Genomic DNA, 15,170 nt, shown 5'->3' with positions numbered 1-15,170 from the left:
CGCAGGCAGCACCGCAGCCGCGTTGCCGCTCGGGCCCGTTCGCGTGGGATTTTCCCCCCCGGGCTGCGCCCTCGCGGGCAGCGGAGCCGCGTCGGGTCCCGCCGCGCTCAGAGCGGCCCCTCTGCGGCGGCTGCTCCCGGGGCCGGGCAGCGGCACCCTGCTCCCTCCGCAGCCCGGTCCCACGGCGTGTCCCCAGCACCGCTCCCGTGTCCCCAGCACCGCTCCCGTGTCCCCAGCATCGCTGATATGTCCCCAGTGCTGCTCCCATGTCCCCAGCATCGCTGATATGTCCCCAGGGCTACTCCCATGGCCCCAGCTTCATCGCTCCCCGGCATGTCCCCAGCGCTGCTCCCATGTCCCCAGCACCGCTCCCATGTCCCCAGCATCACACGGAGCAGTGGTGGGGACATGGGAGCAATGTTGGGGACATGGGAGCAGTGCTGGGGACATGATGGGGAGCAACGAAGCTGGGGACATCGGAGCAGCGCCGGGGACATGGGAGCGATGCTGGGGATATAGGCACAGTAATGGGGACATACAGTAGCACCAGAGTGGAGATGCACATCTGCCTTTGAACCAGCCCAAGCCAGGGGAGAGCGCGAACGCAGTCCCCCACTACCACAAATTATGCAGTCGAGTTTCCCGCATTTGGGGAAATCGCAGGGGTCAGCACGCCCGGAGTGCAAGGGACGAGCCTCGCCCTGGGAAAACCACCTGCCTGATCATGGTGTCTCCCCTGCCAGGTAAGTATGCCCCCGACCCCGACCCACCCCGCCCCGACACACCCACACCGCCCCGCACCGCACGCACACCGCACGCACGCCCCGAACAGCCCCCGCCGCGCCCGCCCCCGACGCCCCGACGCCGCCCCAGGCCCCGCCCGCGCCCCCGCCGCGCGCCGCCGCCCGCGCCCGCCGCCCCGCCGCCGCCGCGCCCGTGTCCCGGCGTGCCGCGCGCCCTCGTCTGCATAGACACGCCCCGCCCGCTCCACGCCCCGCCCCCGGCTCCGCCCCGTCCCCCGCGCCCGTGTCCCGGCGTGCCGCGCGCCCTCATCTGCATAGACACGCCCCGCCTGCTCCACGCCCCGCCCCCGCCTCGGCCCCGTCCCCCGCACCCGTGTCCCGGCGTGCCGCGCGCCCTCATCTGCATAGACACGCCCCGCCCGCTCCACGCCCCGCCCCGGCTCGGCCCCCCCGCGGAGGGGGGCGGCAGCGGGTCTCCCACCGGCCCCGCAGGTGCCAACAGCCGCCCGGGCCGCGACGGGCCCCGCGCTGGGGGCGGCGGCTGCTGCTCTCCCGCCCGGCCCCGGTCGCGGCGCGGGCGCAGGGAGCTCTCCCGGCCCGGGGCCGGCGCGGGAGGTGCGAGACCCGGGTGAGCCCGGACCCTCGGCCCAGCCCCGCGCTACGTGTCCCGCCAGCGGGTCCCCGGGAGGCTCCGCGTCCCTTGGGGGTCCCACAGGACGCACCCGGGGCTCCACACCGCGTACCGCGCCGGGCCCCGCGCTGTGCCGCGAGGGGCTGCGGGCGCCGGGGTCGGAGCCGACGCTCACGGCTCGCCGTGCCCCCCCGCAGCAGGGCTTCGCCCCCCCGGGGACGACGGGCTCGAGGAGCGGCGATCCGTGAGTCCGGGCTGGCTGCTCCCGACCACCCTCTTCTCCTCCACGTGCCGGGAGACGGAGCCCGCGACGAGCTGCTGCGGGAGCTCTGCGGGGCCGGGGGGGGGGGGGGCGGTGCCCCGCGGCTGCCCGGCTCCTGCTCGTCGCCCTCTGCGAGGGTGGGGGGGACGCTGGCTTTCTCCAGGCCTCGGCACCGCTCCCGATCCCCAGGCCCTTTCGGGGGTGGTCGAGCGCGGCCCTGCTGTCAAGGACGCTACGGAGCTGCCGCTGCCTGGAGGCAGCCGCTCAGCAGAGCTGGTGCAAACCCGGCTCCGCAGGAGCAGCTGGGCGTGCTGCAGCCGCAGGCCGCGCTGGGGCACGGGAGGCCCCTTCGCCCCCGGTCGAAGGCCCCCGCGGTGCTGCGGGCTGCAGAGACGGGAGCCCCGCCGCCGCCTGCGCCCCGGTGCCTCGCGCCCCGCACGGAGCAGGTCCCGGCTTGGAGCAAGGGCTGCGCCGGGCGGCGGGACCTGGGACGCGGAGCTGCTCCCGCTGCGGGGCAGGGCGAGCTGCTGGCTCGGGAATCGCCTCCTCCTCCTCCTCCTCCTCCTCCTCCTCCTCGTCAGGACCGCGGGAGGCAGCGGCGGGACCGATGGGACGAGGACGCGTCCGTCAGCAGAAACCGCCGCAGCGAGGACAAGGAGAGACGCGGCCTGCCCGGGGACGGCGGTGGGACCCGGTGAGGAGCAGGAGACCCCAGGGCTGAGTAGTGCTGCTGGTCCGAACCAGCGCGAGGGGCGGAGAGCTTCCACGGGAAAGTTGTAATTGCCCGGGGCGGCTTTGTGCGGGGCCCCCTCGGAGGCACCCGGCTCGAGCTGTAATTACGGCACGCGCACCATTAACATTGATTTATTTAATTCGCTTCGATCTGGCTCCAAGACATCCAGGGTGAAGAGGACCAACGGGACGCTCCTGGATCCACGCTGGTGATTTCTCTCTCTCTCTCTCTCTCTCTCGATGAAAGTCGACAAGATCCGATCAAAACGTGCGGCCCGGGACTTGTTTCTCTAGCTGACGTAATCGCCATTGAGTTATCGCTGCAAACCACAGGCCTCGTCTCTTCTGTTAACAACTCATCCAACTGGCTGGCTGGTGTCGTTTCACCTTGATTCAGTCCAAGGGCGTCCCGCACTTGGTCGCTGGTCCCCAGGGGAGGGAGGTCGTCCCGAACGACTCCTTTCGGGCCGCGACGCTCGCTCGCGGGGCGAGTGCATCCCCGGCCCCGAGGCGTCCTCGGTCCGTGGCGAGGGACCGGGGAGGGCAACGGAGAGGCTGCGACGCGACGGGCGCCTGCGCCGTAAGCAGGGTTACGTCGTGGCCGCGAAGCGGTCGCGCGCCGCTATAGCCGCGGGAGCGTGCCGAGCTCGGGGCTGCAGCAGAGCAGGCGCGCAGGGCAGCGTACGCCGTCCCTCGTCCCTCCCGGGACAGCCGGGCTGGGTCCCATCCCGCCTCCTCCGCACGCTCCCGCGTCCCCCCCACGACCCCCGCGGTGGGGTGCCGGTCACCGGCCGTCCCCGTCTGTGAGCCGTGGCGGGTGTGGACAGGGGGGTTTGCAGAGCGACGAGACCGCAACGTCACACGAAACAGGGCCACGGAGAAGCAGAACCCCCGTGGGTCGGGTGGCCTTGGTGTCCGAAAAGCGGATTCGTTGCCCGGTGTGCAATAAGCCAATAATCACACACTCAGGAGAGACATTTGCTTATTTATTTCAGAGTTGCGCAAGCCTGGGTGCTGGGTGGTTTCCCACAAATCGAGCACCCCCCCACTTTTCAAGTAGCATTTATACACACAAATTGCCAGATTTGCGACTTTCCCTTTTACACTGATTGGTTAGTGATTGCTCCATTCCCCGGGTCCCAGCCCTGCTTCTCAAGGTCCTGATCAGTTAACACTGCCCCAGCGGGGTCAGTAGCTGTTATCTCCCAAGGCCCTGACGAAGAGGACATAATCCAGACCCCTTAATTAACACTGATTCAGCAGTGAGAGGAGGCTTTGCTCCCCAAGGTCCTGGCGCCCAAGCAGGCCTTATTTCTCAGCCTTGGCATCCTCCCTTCCGGAGAGTGGGGCACAGGACTGCAGACTGCTTGTAACTCCCTCATCTTTCCAGCCTGCACCAGCTCTGGGGCCCTTTCTCACCGAACTAGGAGCGCGGCCTAAGGCTTCAGCAAATTTAGCTACTCCTGCTAAGCAAATTCTATCTAAGACAGAAGTTATCCAAATCTACCTGCTTCAGACATTCTTCCCGAGCTTCTCAGGGTTGCACTGTAACAGCACCAGCGACATGTTCTAACTGTTTATGATCCGAGTTACCGCCCCGGGACACCGGCTGGGCCCAGCAGCCACCCTGGAGCCGCCGGGACACGGGCGCGGGGGGCGGGGCCGAGCCGGGGGCGGGGCGTGGAGCGGGCGGGGCGTGTCTATGCAGATGAGGGCGCGCGGCACGCCGGGACACGGGCGCGGGGGGCGGGGCGGAGCCGGGGGCGGGGCGTGGAGCGGGCGGGGCGTGTCTATGCAGACGAGGGCGCGCGGCACGCCGGGACACGGGCGCCGGGGGCGGGGCGTGGAGCGGGCGGGGCGTGTCTATGCAGACGAGGGCGCGCGGCACGCCGGGACACGGGCGCGGCGGCGGCGGGGCGGCGGGCGCGGGCGGCGGCGCGCGGCGGGGGCGCGGGCGGGGCCTGGGGCGGTGTCGGGGCGTCGGGGGCGGGCGCGGCGGGGGCTGTTCGGGGCGTGCGTGCGGTGCGCGTGCGGTGGGGTGGTGTGGGTGTGTCGGGGCGGGGTGGGTCGGGGTCGGGGGCATACTTACCTGACAGGGGAGACACCATGATCAGGCAGGTGGTTTTCCCAGGGCGAGGCTCGTCCCCTGCACTCCGGGCGTGCTGACCCCTGCGATTTCCCCAAATGCGGGAAACTCGACTGCATAATTTGTGGTAGTGGGGGACTGCGTTCGCGCTCTGCCCTGGCTTGGGCGGTTCAAAGGCAGATGTGCTTCTCTACTTTGGTGCTGCGGCTTGTCCGCACCGCTGCTCCCATATCCCTAGTGTCTCTCCCATGGTCCCCAGCGCTGCTTCCCTTATCTGTGCCACTGCTCCATGCGATGCTGGGGACACGGCAGCGGTGCTGGGGACACGCCGTGGGACCGCGGTCGGGGGGAGCAGGGCGCATCTCCGAGGCCAGATCCCGGCGCAGGCAGCACCGCAGCCGCGTTGCCGCTCGGGCCCGTTCGCGTGGGATTTTCCCCCCCGGGCTGCGCCCTCGCGGGCAGCGGAGCCGCGTCGGGTCCCGCCGCGCTCAGAGCGGCCCCTCTGCGGCGGCTGCTCCCGGGGCCGGGCAGCGGCACCCTGCTCCCTCCGCAGCCCGGTCCCACGGCGTGTCCCCAGCACCGCTCCCGTGTCCCCAGCACCGCTCCCGTGTCCCCAGCATCGCTGATATGTCCCCAGTGCTGCTCCCATGTCCCCAGCATCGCTGATATGTCCCCAGGGCTACTCCCATGGCCCCAGCTTCATCGCTCCCCGGCATGTCCCCAGCGCTGCTCCCATGTCCCCAGCACCGCTCCCATGTCCCCAGCATCACACGGAGCAGTGGTGGGGACATGGGAGCAATGTTGGGGACATGGGAGCAGTGCTGGGGACATGATGGGGAGCAACGAAACTGGGGACATCGGAGCAGCGCCGGGGACATGGGAGCGATGCTGGGGATATAGGCACAGTAATGGGGACATACAGTAGCACCAGAGTGGAGATGCACATCTGCCTTTGAACCAGCCCAAGCCAGGGGAGAGCGCGAACGCAGTCCCCCACTACCACAAATTATGCAGTCGAGTTTCCCGCATTTGGGGAAATCGCAGGGGTCAGCACGCCCGGAGTGCAAGGGACGAGCCTCGCCCTGGGAAAACCACCTGCCTGATCATGGTGTCTCCCCTGCCAGGTAAGTATGCCCCCGACCCCGACCCACCCCGCCCCGACACACCCACACCGCCCCGCACCGCACGCACACCGCACGCACGCCCCGAACAGCCCCCGCCGCGCCCGCCCCCGACGCCCCGACGCCGCCCCAGGCCCCGCCCGCGCCCCCGCCGCGCGCCGCCGCCCGCGCCCGCCGCCCCGCCGCCGCCGCGCCCGTGTCCCGGCGTGCCGCGCGCCCTCGTCTGCATAGACACGCCCCGCCCGCTCCACGCCCCGCCCCCGGCTCCGCCCCGTCCCCCGCGCCCGTGTCCCGGCGTGCCGCGCGCCCTCATCTGCATAGACACGCCCCGCCTGCTCCACGCCCCGCCCCCGCCTCGGCCCCGTCCCCCGCACCCGTGTCCCGGCGTGCCGCGCGCCCTCATCTGCATAGACACGCCCCGCCCGCTCCACGCCCCGCCCCGGCTCGGCCCCCCCGCGGAGGGGGGCGGCAGCGGGTCTCCCACCGGCCCCGCAGGTGCCAACAGCCGCCCGGGCCGCGACGGGCCCCGCGCTGGGGGCGGCGGCTGCTGCTCTCCCGCCCGGCCCCGGTCGCGGCGCGGGCGCAGGGAGCTCTCCCGGCCCGGGGCCGGCGCGGGAGGTGCGAGACCCGGGTGAGCCCGGACCCTCGGCCCAGCCCCGCGCTACGTGTCCCGCCAGCGGGTCCCCGGGAGGCTCCGCGTCCCTTGGGGGTCCCACAGGACGCACCCGGGGCTCCACACCGCGTACCGCGCCGGGCCCCGCGCTGTGCCGCGAGGGGCTGCGGGCGCCGGGGTCGGAGCCGACGCTCACGGCTCGCCGTGCCCCCCCGCAGCAGGGCTTCGCCCCCCCGGGGACGACGGGCTCGAGGAGCGGCGATCCGTGAGTCCGGGCTGGCTGCTCCCGACCACCCTCTTCTCCTCCACGTGCCGGGAGACGGAGCCCGCGACGAGCTGCTGCGGGAGCTCTGCGGGGCCGGGGGGGGGGGGGGCGGTGCCCCGCGGCTGCCCGGCTCCTGCTCGTCGCCCTCTGCGAGGGTGGGGGGGACGCTGGCTTTCTCCAGGCCTCGGCACCGCTCCCGATCCCCAGGCCCTTTCGGGGGTGGTCGAGCGCGGCCCTGCTGTCAAGGACGCTACGGAGCTGCCGCTGCCTGGAGGCAGCCGCTCAGCAGAGCTGGTGCAAACCCGGCTCCGCAGGAGCAGCTGGGCGTGCTGCAGCCGCAGGCCGCGCTGGGGCACGGGAGGCCCCTTCGCCCCCGGTCGAAGGCCCCCGCGGTGCTGCGGGCTGCAGAGACGGGAGCCCCGCCGCCGCCTGCGCCCCGGTGCCTCGCGCCCCGCACGGAGCAGGTCCCGGCTTGGAGCAAGGGCTGCGCCGGGCGGCGGGACCTGGGACGCGGAGCTGCTCCCGCTGCGGGGCAGGGCGAGCTGCTGGCTCGGGAATCGCCTCCTCCTCCTCCTCCTCCTCCTCCTCCTCCTCGTCAGGACCGCGGGAGGCAGCGGCGGGACCGATGGGACGAGGACGCGTCCGTCAGCAGAAACCGCCGCAGCGAGGACAAGGAGAGACGCGGCCTGCCCGGGGACGGCGGTGGGACCCGGTGAGGAGCAGGAGACCCCAGGGCTGAGTAGTGCTGCTGGTCCGAACCAGCGCGAGGGGCGGAGAGCTTCCACGGGAAAGTTGTAATTGCCCGGGGCGGCTTTGTGCGGGGCCCCCTCGGAGGCACCCGGCTCGAGCTGTAATTACGGCACGCGCGCCATTAACATTGATTTATTTAATTCGCTTCGATCTGGCTCCAAGACATCCAGGGTGAAGAGGACCAACGGGACGCTCCTGGATCCACGCTGGTGATTTCTCTCTCTCTCTCTCTCTCTCTCGATGAAAGTCGACAAGATCCGATCAAAACGTGCGGCCCGGGACTTGTTTCTCTAGCTGACGTAATCGCCATTGAGTTATCGCTGCAAACCACAGGCCTCGTCTCTTCTGTTAACAACTCATCCAACTGGCTGGCTGGTGTCGTTTCACCTTGATTCAGTCCAAGGGCGTCCCGCACTTGGTCGCTGGTCCCCAGGGGAGGGAGGTCGTCCCGAACGACTCCTTTCGGGCCGCGACGCTCGCTCGCGGGGCGAGTGCATCCCCGGCCCCGAGGCGTCCTCGGTCCGTGGCGAGGGACCGGGGAGGGCAACGGAGAGGCTGCGACGCGACGGGCGCCTGCGCCGTAAGCAGGGTTACGTCGTGGCCGCGAAGCGGTCGCGCGCCGCTATAGCCGCGGGAGCGTGCCGAGCTCGGGGCTGCAGCAGAGCAGGCGCGCAGGGCAGCGTACGCCGTCCCTCGTCCCTCCCGGGACAGCCGGGCTGGGTCCCATCCCGCCTCCTCCGCACGCTCCCGCGTCCCCCCCACGACCCCCGCGGTGGGGTGCCGGTCACCGGCCGTCCCCGTCTGTGAGCCGTGGCGGGTGTGGACAGGGGGGTTTGCAGAGCGACGAGACCGCAACGTCACACGAAACAGGGCCACGGAGAAGCAGAACCCCCGTGGGTCGGGTGGCCTCACCCCCGGTTCGCGCGCCGAACCAGCTGGGCCGCAGAGCCCCGCCAGCACGCGGGCGGCCCTCTTGAATGCCAGCTTGCAGGTGACGGGTGGCAGTTTCGATAGACGCTGGTTCACCAGCTGCGCTGGAGCAGCACGTGCCAAACGCCGGCGTCCACGGCCGCGTCGGGGCAGAAGGTCCTCAACTGCTCCTCGGTTCTGCCACGTGCCCTGTCGCACCGCACTGAACTCTCTGTTTCGAGGCGACGGCTTCAGATGTCCAGCTTAGTCCTTGGGCTAAAGCACCAGCGACATGTTCTAACTGTTTATGATCCGAGTTACCGCCCCGGGACACCGGCTGGGCCCAGCAGCCACCCTGGAGCCGCCGGGACACGGGCGCGGGGGGCGGGGCCGAGCCGGGGGCGGGGCGAAGGAGCGGGCGGGGCGTGTCTATGCAGATGAGGGCGCGCGGCACGCCGGGACACGGGCGCGGGGGGCGGGGCCGAGCCGGGGCGGGGCGTGGAGCGGGCGGGGCGTGTCTATGCAGATGAGGGCGCGCGGCACGCCGGGACACGGGCGCGGCGGCGGCGGGGCGGCGGGCGCGGGCGGCGGCGCGCGGCGGGGGCGCGGGCGGGGCCTGGGGCGGCGTCGGGGCGTCGGGGGCGGGCGCGGGGGGGGCTGTTCGGGGCGTGCGTGCGGTGTGCGTGCGGTGCGGGGCGGTGTGGGTGTGTCGGGGCGGGGTGGGTCGGGGGCGGGGGCATACTTACCTGGCAGGGGAGACACCATGATCAGGCAGGTGGTTTTCCCAGGGCGAGGCTCGTCCCTTGCACTCCGGGCGTGCTGACCCCTGCGATTTCCCCAAATGCGGGAAACTCGACTGCATAATTTGTGGTAGTGGGGGACTGCGTTCGCGCTCTCCCCTGGCTTGGCTGGTTCAAAGGCAGATGTGTTTCTCCACTCTGGTGCTGCGGTATGTCCCCAGCATCGCTCCCATGTCCCCAGCGCTGCTTCCCTTATCTGTGCCACTGCTCCATGCGATGCTGGGGACACGGGAGCGGTGCTGGGGACACGCCGTGGGACCGCGGTCGGGGGGAGCAGGGCGCATCTCCGAGGCCAGATCCCGGCGCAGGCAGCAGCGCAGCCGCGTTGCCGCTCGGGCCCGATCGCGTGGGATTTCCCCCCCCGGGCTGCTCCGGGCTGCGCCCCTGCGGGCAGCGGAGCCGCGTCGGGTCCCGCCGCGCTCGGAGCGGCCCCTCTGCGGCGGCTGCTCCCGGGGCCGGGCAGCGGCACCCTGCTCCCTCCGCAGCCCGGTCCCAAGGCGTGTCCCCAGCACCGCTCCCATGTCCCCAGCATCGCTCCCGTGTCCCCAGCACCGCTCCCATGTCCCCGGGATCGCATGGAGCAGCGGTGGGGATATGGGAGCGATGTTGGGGACATGCTGGGGAGCGATACTAGGGACATGTTACCAATGTCGGGACATGCTGCAGAGCGATGCTGGGGACATGGGAGCAGCGCCGGGAACATGGTAGCAGCGATGCTGGGGACATACCGCAGCACCAGAATGGAGAAACACCTCTGCCTTTGAACCAGCCAAGCCAGGGGAGAGCGCGAACGCAGTCCCCCACTACCACAAATTATGCAGTCGAGTTTCCCGCATTTGGGGAAATCGCAGGGGTCAGCACGCCCGGAGTGCAAGGGACGAGCCTCGCCCTGGGAAAACCACCTGCCTGATCATGGTGTCTCCCCTGCCAGGTAAGTATGCCCCCGACCCCGACCCACCCCGCCCCGACACACCCACACCGCCCCGCACCGCACGCACACCGCACGCACGCCCCGAACAGCCCCCGCCGCGCCCGCCCCCGACGCCCCGACGCCGCCCCAGGCCCCGCCCGCGCCCCCGCCGCGCGCCGCCGCCCGCGCCCGCCGCCCCGCCGCCGCCGCGCCCGTGTCCCGGCGTGCCGCGCGCCCTCATCTGCATAGACACGCCCCGCCCGCTCCACGCCCCGCCCCCGGCTCGGCCCCGCCCCCCGCGCCCGTGTCCCGGCGTGCCGCGCGCCCTCATCTGCATAGACACGCCCCGCCCGCTCCACGCCCCGCCCCGGCTCGGCCCCGCCCCCCGCGCCCGTGTCCCGGCGTGCCGCGCGCCCTCATCTGCATAGACACGCCCAGCCCGCTCCACGCCCCGCCCCCGGCTCGGCCCCGCCCCCGCGCCCGTGTCCCGGCGGCTCCAGGGTGGCTGCTGGGCCCAGCCGGTGTCCCGGGGCGGTAACTCGGATCATAAACAGTTAGAACATGTCGCTGGTGCTGTTACAGTGCAACGCTGAGAAGCTCAGGAAGAATGTCTGAAGCAGGTAGATTTGGATAACTTCTGTCTTAGATAGAATTTGCTTAGCAGGAGTAGCTAAATTTGCTGAAGCCTTAGGCCGCGCTCCCCGTTCGGTGAGAAAGGGCCCCAGAGCTGGTGCAGGCTGGAAAGATGAGGGAGTTACAAGCAGTCTGCAGTCCTGTGCCCCACTCTCCGGAAGGGAGGATGCCAAGGCTGAGAAATAAGGCCTGCTTGGGCGCCAGGACCTTGGGGAGCAAAGCCTCCTCTCACTGCTGAATCAGTGTTAATTAAGGGGTCTGGATTATGTCCTCTTCGTCAGGGCCTTGGGAGATAACAGCTACTGACCCCGCTGGGGCAGTGTTAACTGATCAGGACCTTGAGAAGCAGGGCTGGGACCCGGGGAATGGAGCAATCACTAACCAATCAGTGTAAAAGGGAAAGTCGCAAATCTGGCAATTTGTGTGTATAAATGCTACTTGAAAAGTGGGGGGGTGCTCGATTTGTGGGAAACCACCCAGCACCCAGGCTTGCGCAACTCTGAAATAAATAAGCAAATGTCTCTCCTGAGTGTGTGATTATTGGCTTATTGCACACCGGGCAACGAATCCGCTTTTCGGACACCAAGGCCACCCGACCCACGGGGGTTCTGCTTCTCCGTGGCCCTGTTTCGTGTGACGTTGCGGTCTCGTCGCTCTGCAAAACCCCCTGTCCACACCCGCCACGGCTCACAGACGGGGACGGCCGGTGACCGGCACCCCACCGCGGGGGTCGTGGGGGGACGCGGGAGCGTGCGGAGGAGGCGGGATGGGACCCAGCCCGGCTGTCCCGGGAGGGACGAGGGACGGCGTACGCTGCCCTGCGCGCCTGCTCTGCTGCAGCCCCGAGCTCGGCACGCTCCCGCGGCTATAGCGGCGCACGACCGCTTCGCGGCCGCGACGTAACCCTGCTTACGGCGCAGGCGCCCGTCGCGTCGCAGCCTCTCCGTTGCCCTCCCCGGTCCCTCGCCACGGACCGAGGACGCCTCGGGGCCGGGGGTGCACTCGCCCTGTGTCCCGATCCAATATCGGGAGGGTTTCGTTACGATCCCAAGGACGAGATTAAGACGCTAAAACCGGTCAAATATCGTACAACCTTTTAACTTTATTTTCCACGGAGTGGGGAATAAAGGTGGGAAAAGGCAAAGGGGAGGAGAGAGAGAGAGAGAAAGAGAGAGAGAGAAAAGGGGGGGAGAGAAAGAGATATCACCACCCGTGGATCCAGCGGCGTCCCGTTGGTCCTCTTCACCCTGGGTGTAAATTTTAGCGATGCGCGTGCGGTAATTACAACTCGAGCAGGGTCCGACCCTAGGTTCCCGCTGAAAAGTTTGGAGCCAAATCAAGGCAAATTAAATAAATAAATTGTAATGACACGCGTGCAGTAGTTACAGCTCGAGTTGGGTGCCTCCGAAGAGGGACCCTGAACAAAGAAATCCCTGGGCAATTATAGCTTTTTTCAAATTAAGTTTCCCGCCCCTCACGCGGTAGTTCAGACCAATAGTAATCTTTGGGTCTGGGGTCTCCTGCTCCCTATTGGGTCTCATCACTGTTCCCAGGCAGGCTGCTTTTCTCCCTTATCTTTACTGTTGCGGTTTCTGCTGACAAATGTGTTGATTCCTCGGGTTCTGCCCTTCTTTCTCAGGGCCCTGACAAACAGGTGTTGTTCCAGCAATTAGCACTGCCCCAGCAGTGACAGTGGGTGTTATCTTCCCAGGTCCTGACGAGGAGGATATAATCCAGACCCCCCCCTAATTAACACTGTTTCAGCAGTGAGGGGAGGCTTTGTTTCCCAGGGTCCCGGCGCCCAAGCAGGCCTTATTTCAAAGCCTTAACATCCTCCCTCCCGGAGTGTGACGCATAGGAATGCAAACTGCTTGTAACTCCCTTATCCTTCCAGTCTGCACCAGCTCTGGGGCCCTTTCTCACTGAACTAGGGAGTGCGGCTAAGCAAGTTTTATAAAAGTTGTGTTAAGCAGCAGTAATTTGCAGTCCAGGTCCCAAAGTCTCTGTCCGATCGTGGTCCGGTTCAGCGCAGGCTCGGTGTGTCCCGGGTGGTCGCAGGGAGACCATTTCAGGGGTCGCAGCAGCTCAGTCCTGTTCCCGCCGGGAACAGATGGCTTGTTTGGGGTTTTGGTTTGCTTGCACCTTATGTATCAAGAAATGTTTAAGGCAAAAGTTCACTCATCTGTCCGCCACACCCTGCGAGCGAGCGTCGCGGCCCGAAAGGAGTCGTTCGGGACGACCTCCCTCCCCTGGGGACCAGCGACCAAGTGCGGGACGCCCTTGGACTGAATCAAGGTGAAACGACACCAGCCAGCCAGTTGGATGAGTTGTTAACAGAAGAGACGAGGCCTGTGGTTTGCAGCGATAACTCAATGGCGATTACGTCAGCTAGAGAAACAAGTCCCGGGCCGCACGTTTTGATCAGATCTTGTCGACTTTCATCGAGAGAGAGAGAGAGAGAGAGAGAGAGAGAGAGAGAGAGAGAGAGAAATCACCCCTGTGGATCCAGGAGCGTCCCGTTGGTCCTCTTCACCCTGGATGTCTTGGAGCCAGATCGAAGCGAATTAAATAAATCAATGTTAATGGCGCGCGTGCCGTAATTACAGCTCGAGCCGGGTGCCTCCGAGGGGGGCCCCGCACAAAGCCGCCCCGGGCAGTTACGACTTTCCCGTGGAAGCTCTCCGCCCCTCGCGCTGGTTCGGACCAGCAGCACTACTCAGCCCTGGGGTCTCCTGCTCCTCACCGGGTCCCACCGCCGTCCCCGGGCAGGCCGCGTCTCTCCTTATCCTCGCTGCGGCGGTTTCTGCTGACGGACGCGTCCTCGTCCCATCGGGCACGCCGGGACACGGGCGCGGGGGGCGGGGCGGAGCCGGGGGCGGGGCGTGGAGCGGGCGGGGCGTGTCTATGCAGATGAGGGCGCGCGGCACGCCGGGACACGGGCGCGGGGGGCGGGGCGGAGCCGGGGGCGGGGCGTGGAGCGGGCGGGGCGTGTCTATGCAGACGAGGGCGCGCGGCACGCCGGGACACGGGCGCGGGGGGCGGGGCCGAGCCGGGGCGGGGCGGAGGAGCGGGCGGGGCGTGTCTATGCAGACGAGGGCGCGCGGCACGCCGGGACACGGGCGCGGGGGGCGGGGCGGAGCCGGGGGCGGGGCGTGGAGCGGGCGGGGCGTGTCTATGCAGATGAGGGCGCGCGGCACGCCGGGACACGGGCGCGGCGGCGGCGGGGCGGCGGGCGCGGGCGGCGGCGCGCGGCGGGGGCGCGGGCGGGGCCTGGGGCGGCGTCGGGGCGTCGGGGGCGGGCGCGGGGGGGGCTGTTCGGGGCGTGCGTGCGGTGTGCGTGCGGTGCGGGGCGGTGTGGGTGTGTCGGGGCGGGGTGGGTCGGGGGCGGGGGCATACTTACCTGGCAGGGGAGACACCATGATCAGGCAGGTGGTTTTCCCAGGGCGAGGCTCGTCCCTTGCACTCCGGGCGTGCTGACCCCTGCGATTTCCCCAAATGCGGGAAACTCGACTGCATAATTTGTGGTAGTGGGGGACTGCGTTCGCGCTCTCCCCTGGCTTGGCTGGTTCAAAGGCAGAGGTGTTTCTCCACTGTGGTGCTGCGGCTTGTCCCCAGCATCGCGGCTCCCATGTCCCTAGCATCGCTCCCGCGTCCCCAGAGCTGCTTCCCGTACCTGTGCCACTGCTCCATGCGATGCTGGGGACACGGGAGCGGTGCTGGGGACACGGGAGCGGTGCTGGGGACACGCCTTGGGACCGCGGTCGGGGGGGAGCAGGGCGCATCTCCGAGGCCAGATCCCGGCGCAGGCAGCAGCGCAGCCGCGTTGCCGCTCGGGCCGGTTTGCGTGGGATTTTCCCCCCCGGGCTGCTCCGGGCTGCGCCCCTGCGGGCAGCGGAGCCGCGTCGGGTCCCGCCGCGCTCGGAGCGGCCCCTCTGCAGCGGCTGCTCCCGGGGCCGGGTAGCGGCACCCTGCTCCCTCCGCAGCCCGGTCCCACGGCGTGTGCCCAGCACCGCTCCCGTGTCCCCAGCATCGCTCCCGTGTCCCCAGCACCGCTCCCATGTCCCCAGCATCGCTGATATGTCCCCAGCGCTGCTCCCATGTCCCCAGCACCGCTCCCGTGTCCCCAGCATCGCTGATATGTCCCCAGGACCGCTCCCATGTCCCCAGCGCTGCTCCCGTGTCCCCAGGATCGCATGGAACAGCGGTGGGGATATGGGAGCGATGTTGGGGACATGCTGGGGAGCGATACTAGGGACATGTTACCAATGTCGGGACATGCTGCAGAGTGATGCTGGGGACATGGGAGCAGCGCCGGGAACATGGGAGCGATGCTGGGGACATACCGCAGCACCAGAGCGGAAAAACACCTCTGCCTTTGAACCGCCCAAGCCAGGGGAGAGCGCGAACGCAGTCCCCCACTACCACAAATTATGCAGTCGAGTTTCCCGCATTTGGGGAAATCGCAGGGGTCAGCACGCCCGCACGTGCCGCGCGCCCTCATCTGCATAGACACGCCCCGCCCGCTCCTCCGCCCCGCCCCCGGCTGCGCCTCGGCCCCGCCCCCCGCGCCCGTGTCCCGGCGTGCCGCGCGCCCTTATCTGCATAGACACGCCCCGCCCGCTCCACGCCCCGCCCCCGGCCCCGCCCCGCCTCCCGCGCCCGTGTCCCGGCGTGCCGCGCGCCCTTATCTGCATAGACACGCCCCGCCCGCTCCA

At 69.0% G+C, this 15,170-nt stretch overlaps 3 protein-coding genes, 1 long non-coding RNA gene, 6 other non-coding genes and 1 pseudogene across 10 annotated transcripts in view; 5 read left to right on the top strand and 6 right to left on the bottom strand.

The window, feature by feature from the left end:
- Window positions 1-15,170, bottom strand: part of HADHB (hydroxyacyl-CoA dehydrogenase trifunctional multienzyme complex subunit beta) — a 644,785-nt gene that overhangs the window by 597,318 nt on the left and 32,297 nt on the right. The gene's annotated exons all lie outside the window — the stretch shown is intronic.
- LOC135328044 (U1 spliceosomal RNA) lies at window positions 588-751 on the bottom strand. Its single transcript, XR_010388770.1, has one exon. It is a non-coding gene; the product is annotated as a U1 spliceosomal RNA (small nuclear RNA).
- On the top strand, window positions 725-3,341 carry LOC135327736 (uncharacterized). The gene is made up of 3 exons (XM_064508084.1): window positions 725-743; window positions 1,377-2,330; window positions 2,531-3,341. The coding sequence occupies exons 1-3, from the start codon at window positions 725-727 to the stop codon at window positions 2,758-2,760; spliced, it is 1,203 nt and encodes a 400-aa protein (XP_064364154.1). The 3' UTR covers window positions 2,761-3,341.
- On the top strand, window positions 4,450-4,613 carry LOC135328048 (U1 spliceosomal RNA). The gene has a single exon (XR_010388774.1). It is a non-coding gene; the product is annotated as a U1 spliceosomal RNA (small nuclear RNA).
- LOC135328043 (U1 spliceosomal RNA) lies at window positions 5,423-5,586 on the bottom strand. Its single transcript, XR_010388769.1, has one exon. It is a non-coding gene; the product is annotated as a U1 spliceosomal RNA (small nuclear RNA).
- Window positions 5,560-8,111, top strand: LOC135327735 (uncharacterized). Its single transcript, XM_064508083.1, has 3 exons — window positions 5,560-5,578; window positions 6,212-7,165; window positions 7,366-8,111. The coding sequence occupies exons 1-3, from the start codon at window positions 5,560-5,562 to the stop codon at window positions 7,593-7,595; spliced, it is 1,203 nt and encodes a 400-aa protein (XP_064364153.1). The 3' UTR covers window positions 7,596-8,111.
- On the top strand, window positions 8,851-9,014 carry LOC135328042 (U1 spliceosomal RNA). Its single transcript, XR_010388768.1, has one exon. It is a non-coding gene; the product is annotated as a U1 spliceosomal RNA (small nuclear RNA).
- On the bottom strand, window positions 9,688-9,851 carry LOC135328041 (U1 spliceosomal RNA). The gene has a single exon (XR_010388767.1). It is a non-coding gene; the product is annotated as a U1 spliceosomal RNA (small nuclear RNA).
- Window positions 12,769-13,430, bottom strand: LOC135327760 (uncharacterized). The gene is made up of 2 exons (XR_010388135.1): window positions 13,199-13,430; window positions 12,769-12,997 (listed from the first exon to the last, which is right to left on the bottom strand). It is a non-coding gene; the product is annotated as an uncharacterized LOC135327760 (long non-coding RNA).
- Window positions 13,848-14,011, top strand: LOC135328040 (U1 spliceosomal RNA). Its single transcript, XR_010388766.1, has one exon. It is a non-coding gene; the product is annotated as a U1 spliceosomal RNA (small nuclear RNA).
- LOC135328050 (U1 spliceosomal RNA) lies at window positions 14,846-14,988 on the bottom strand (annotated as a pseudogene).

This window comes from Dromaius novaehollandiae, chromosome 3, assembly GCF_036370855.1.
Source record: "Dromaius novaehollandiae isolate bDroNov1 chromosome 3, bDroNov1.hap1, whole genome shotgun sequence".
NCBI classification, from domain to species: Eukaryota; Metazoa; Chordata; class Aves; order Casuariiformes; family Dromaiidae; genus Dromaius; species Dromaius novaehollandiae.
The sequence above is the reverse complement of the archived record's forward strand: the minus strand, read 5'-3'. Positions and strand labels throughout refer to the sequence as shown.

What these genes read in the sequence shown, in the direction of transcription:
- LOC135327736 (XM_064508084.1), top strand. An exon ending in GGGGACGGCGGTGGGACCCG is followed by an intron (nt 2,331 to 2,530) that starts GTGAGGAGCAGG and finishes TCTGGCTCCAAG; the next exon opens with ACATCCAGGGTGAAGAGGAC.
- LOC135327735 (XM_064508083.1), top strand. An exon ending in GGGGACGGCGGTGGGACCCG is followed by an intron (nt 7,166 to 7,365) that starts GTGAGGAGCAGG and finishes TCTGGCTCCAAG; the next exon opens with ACATCCAGGGTGAAGAGGAC.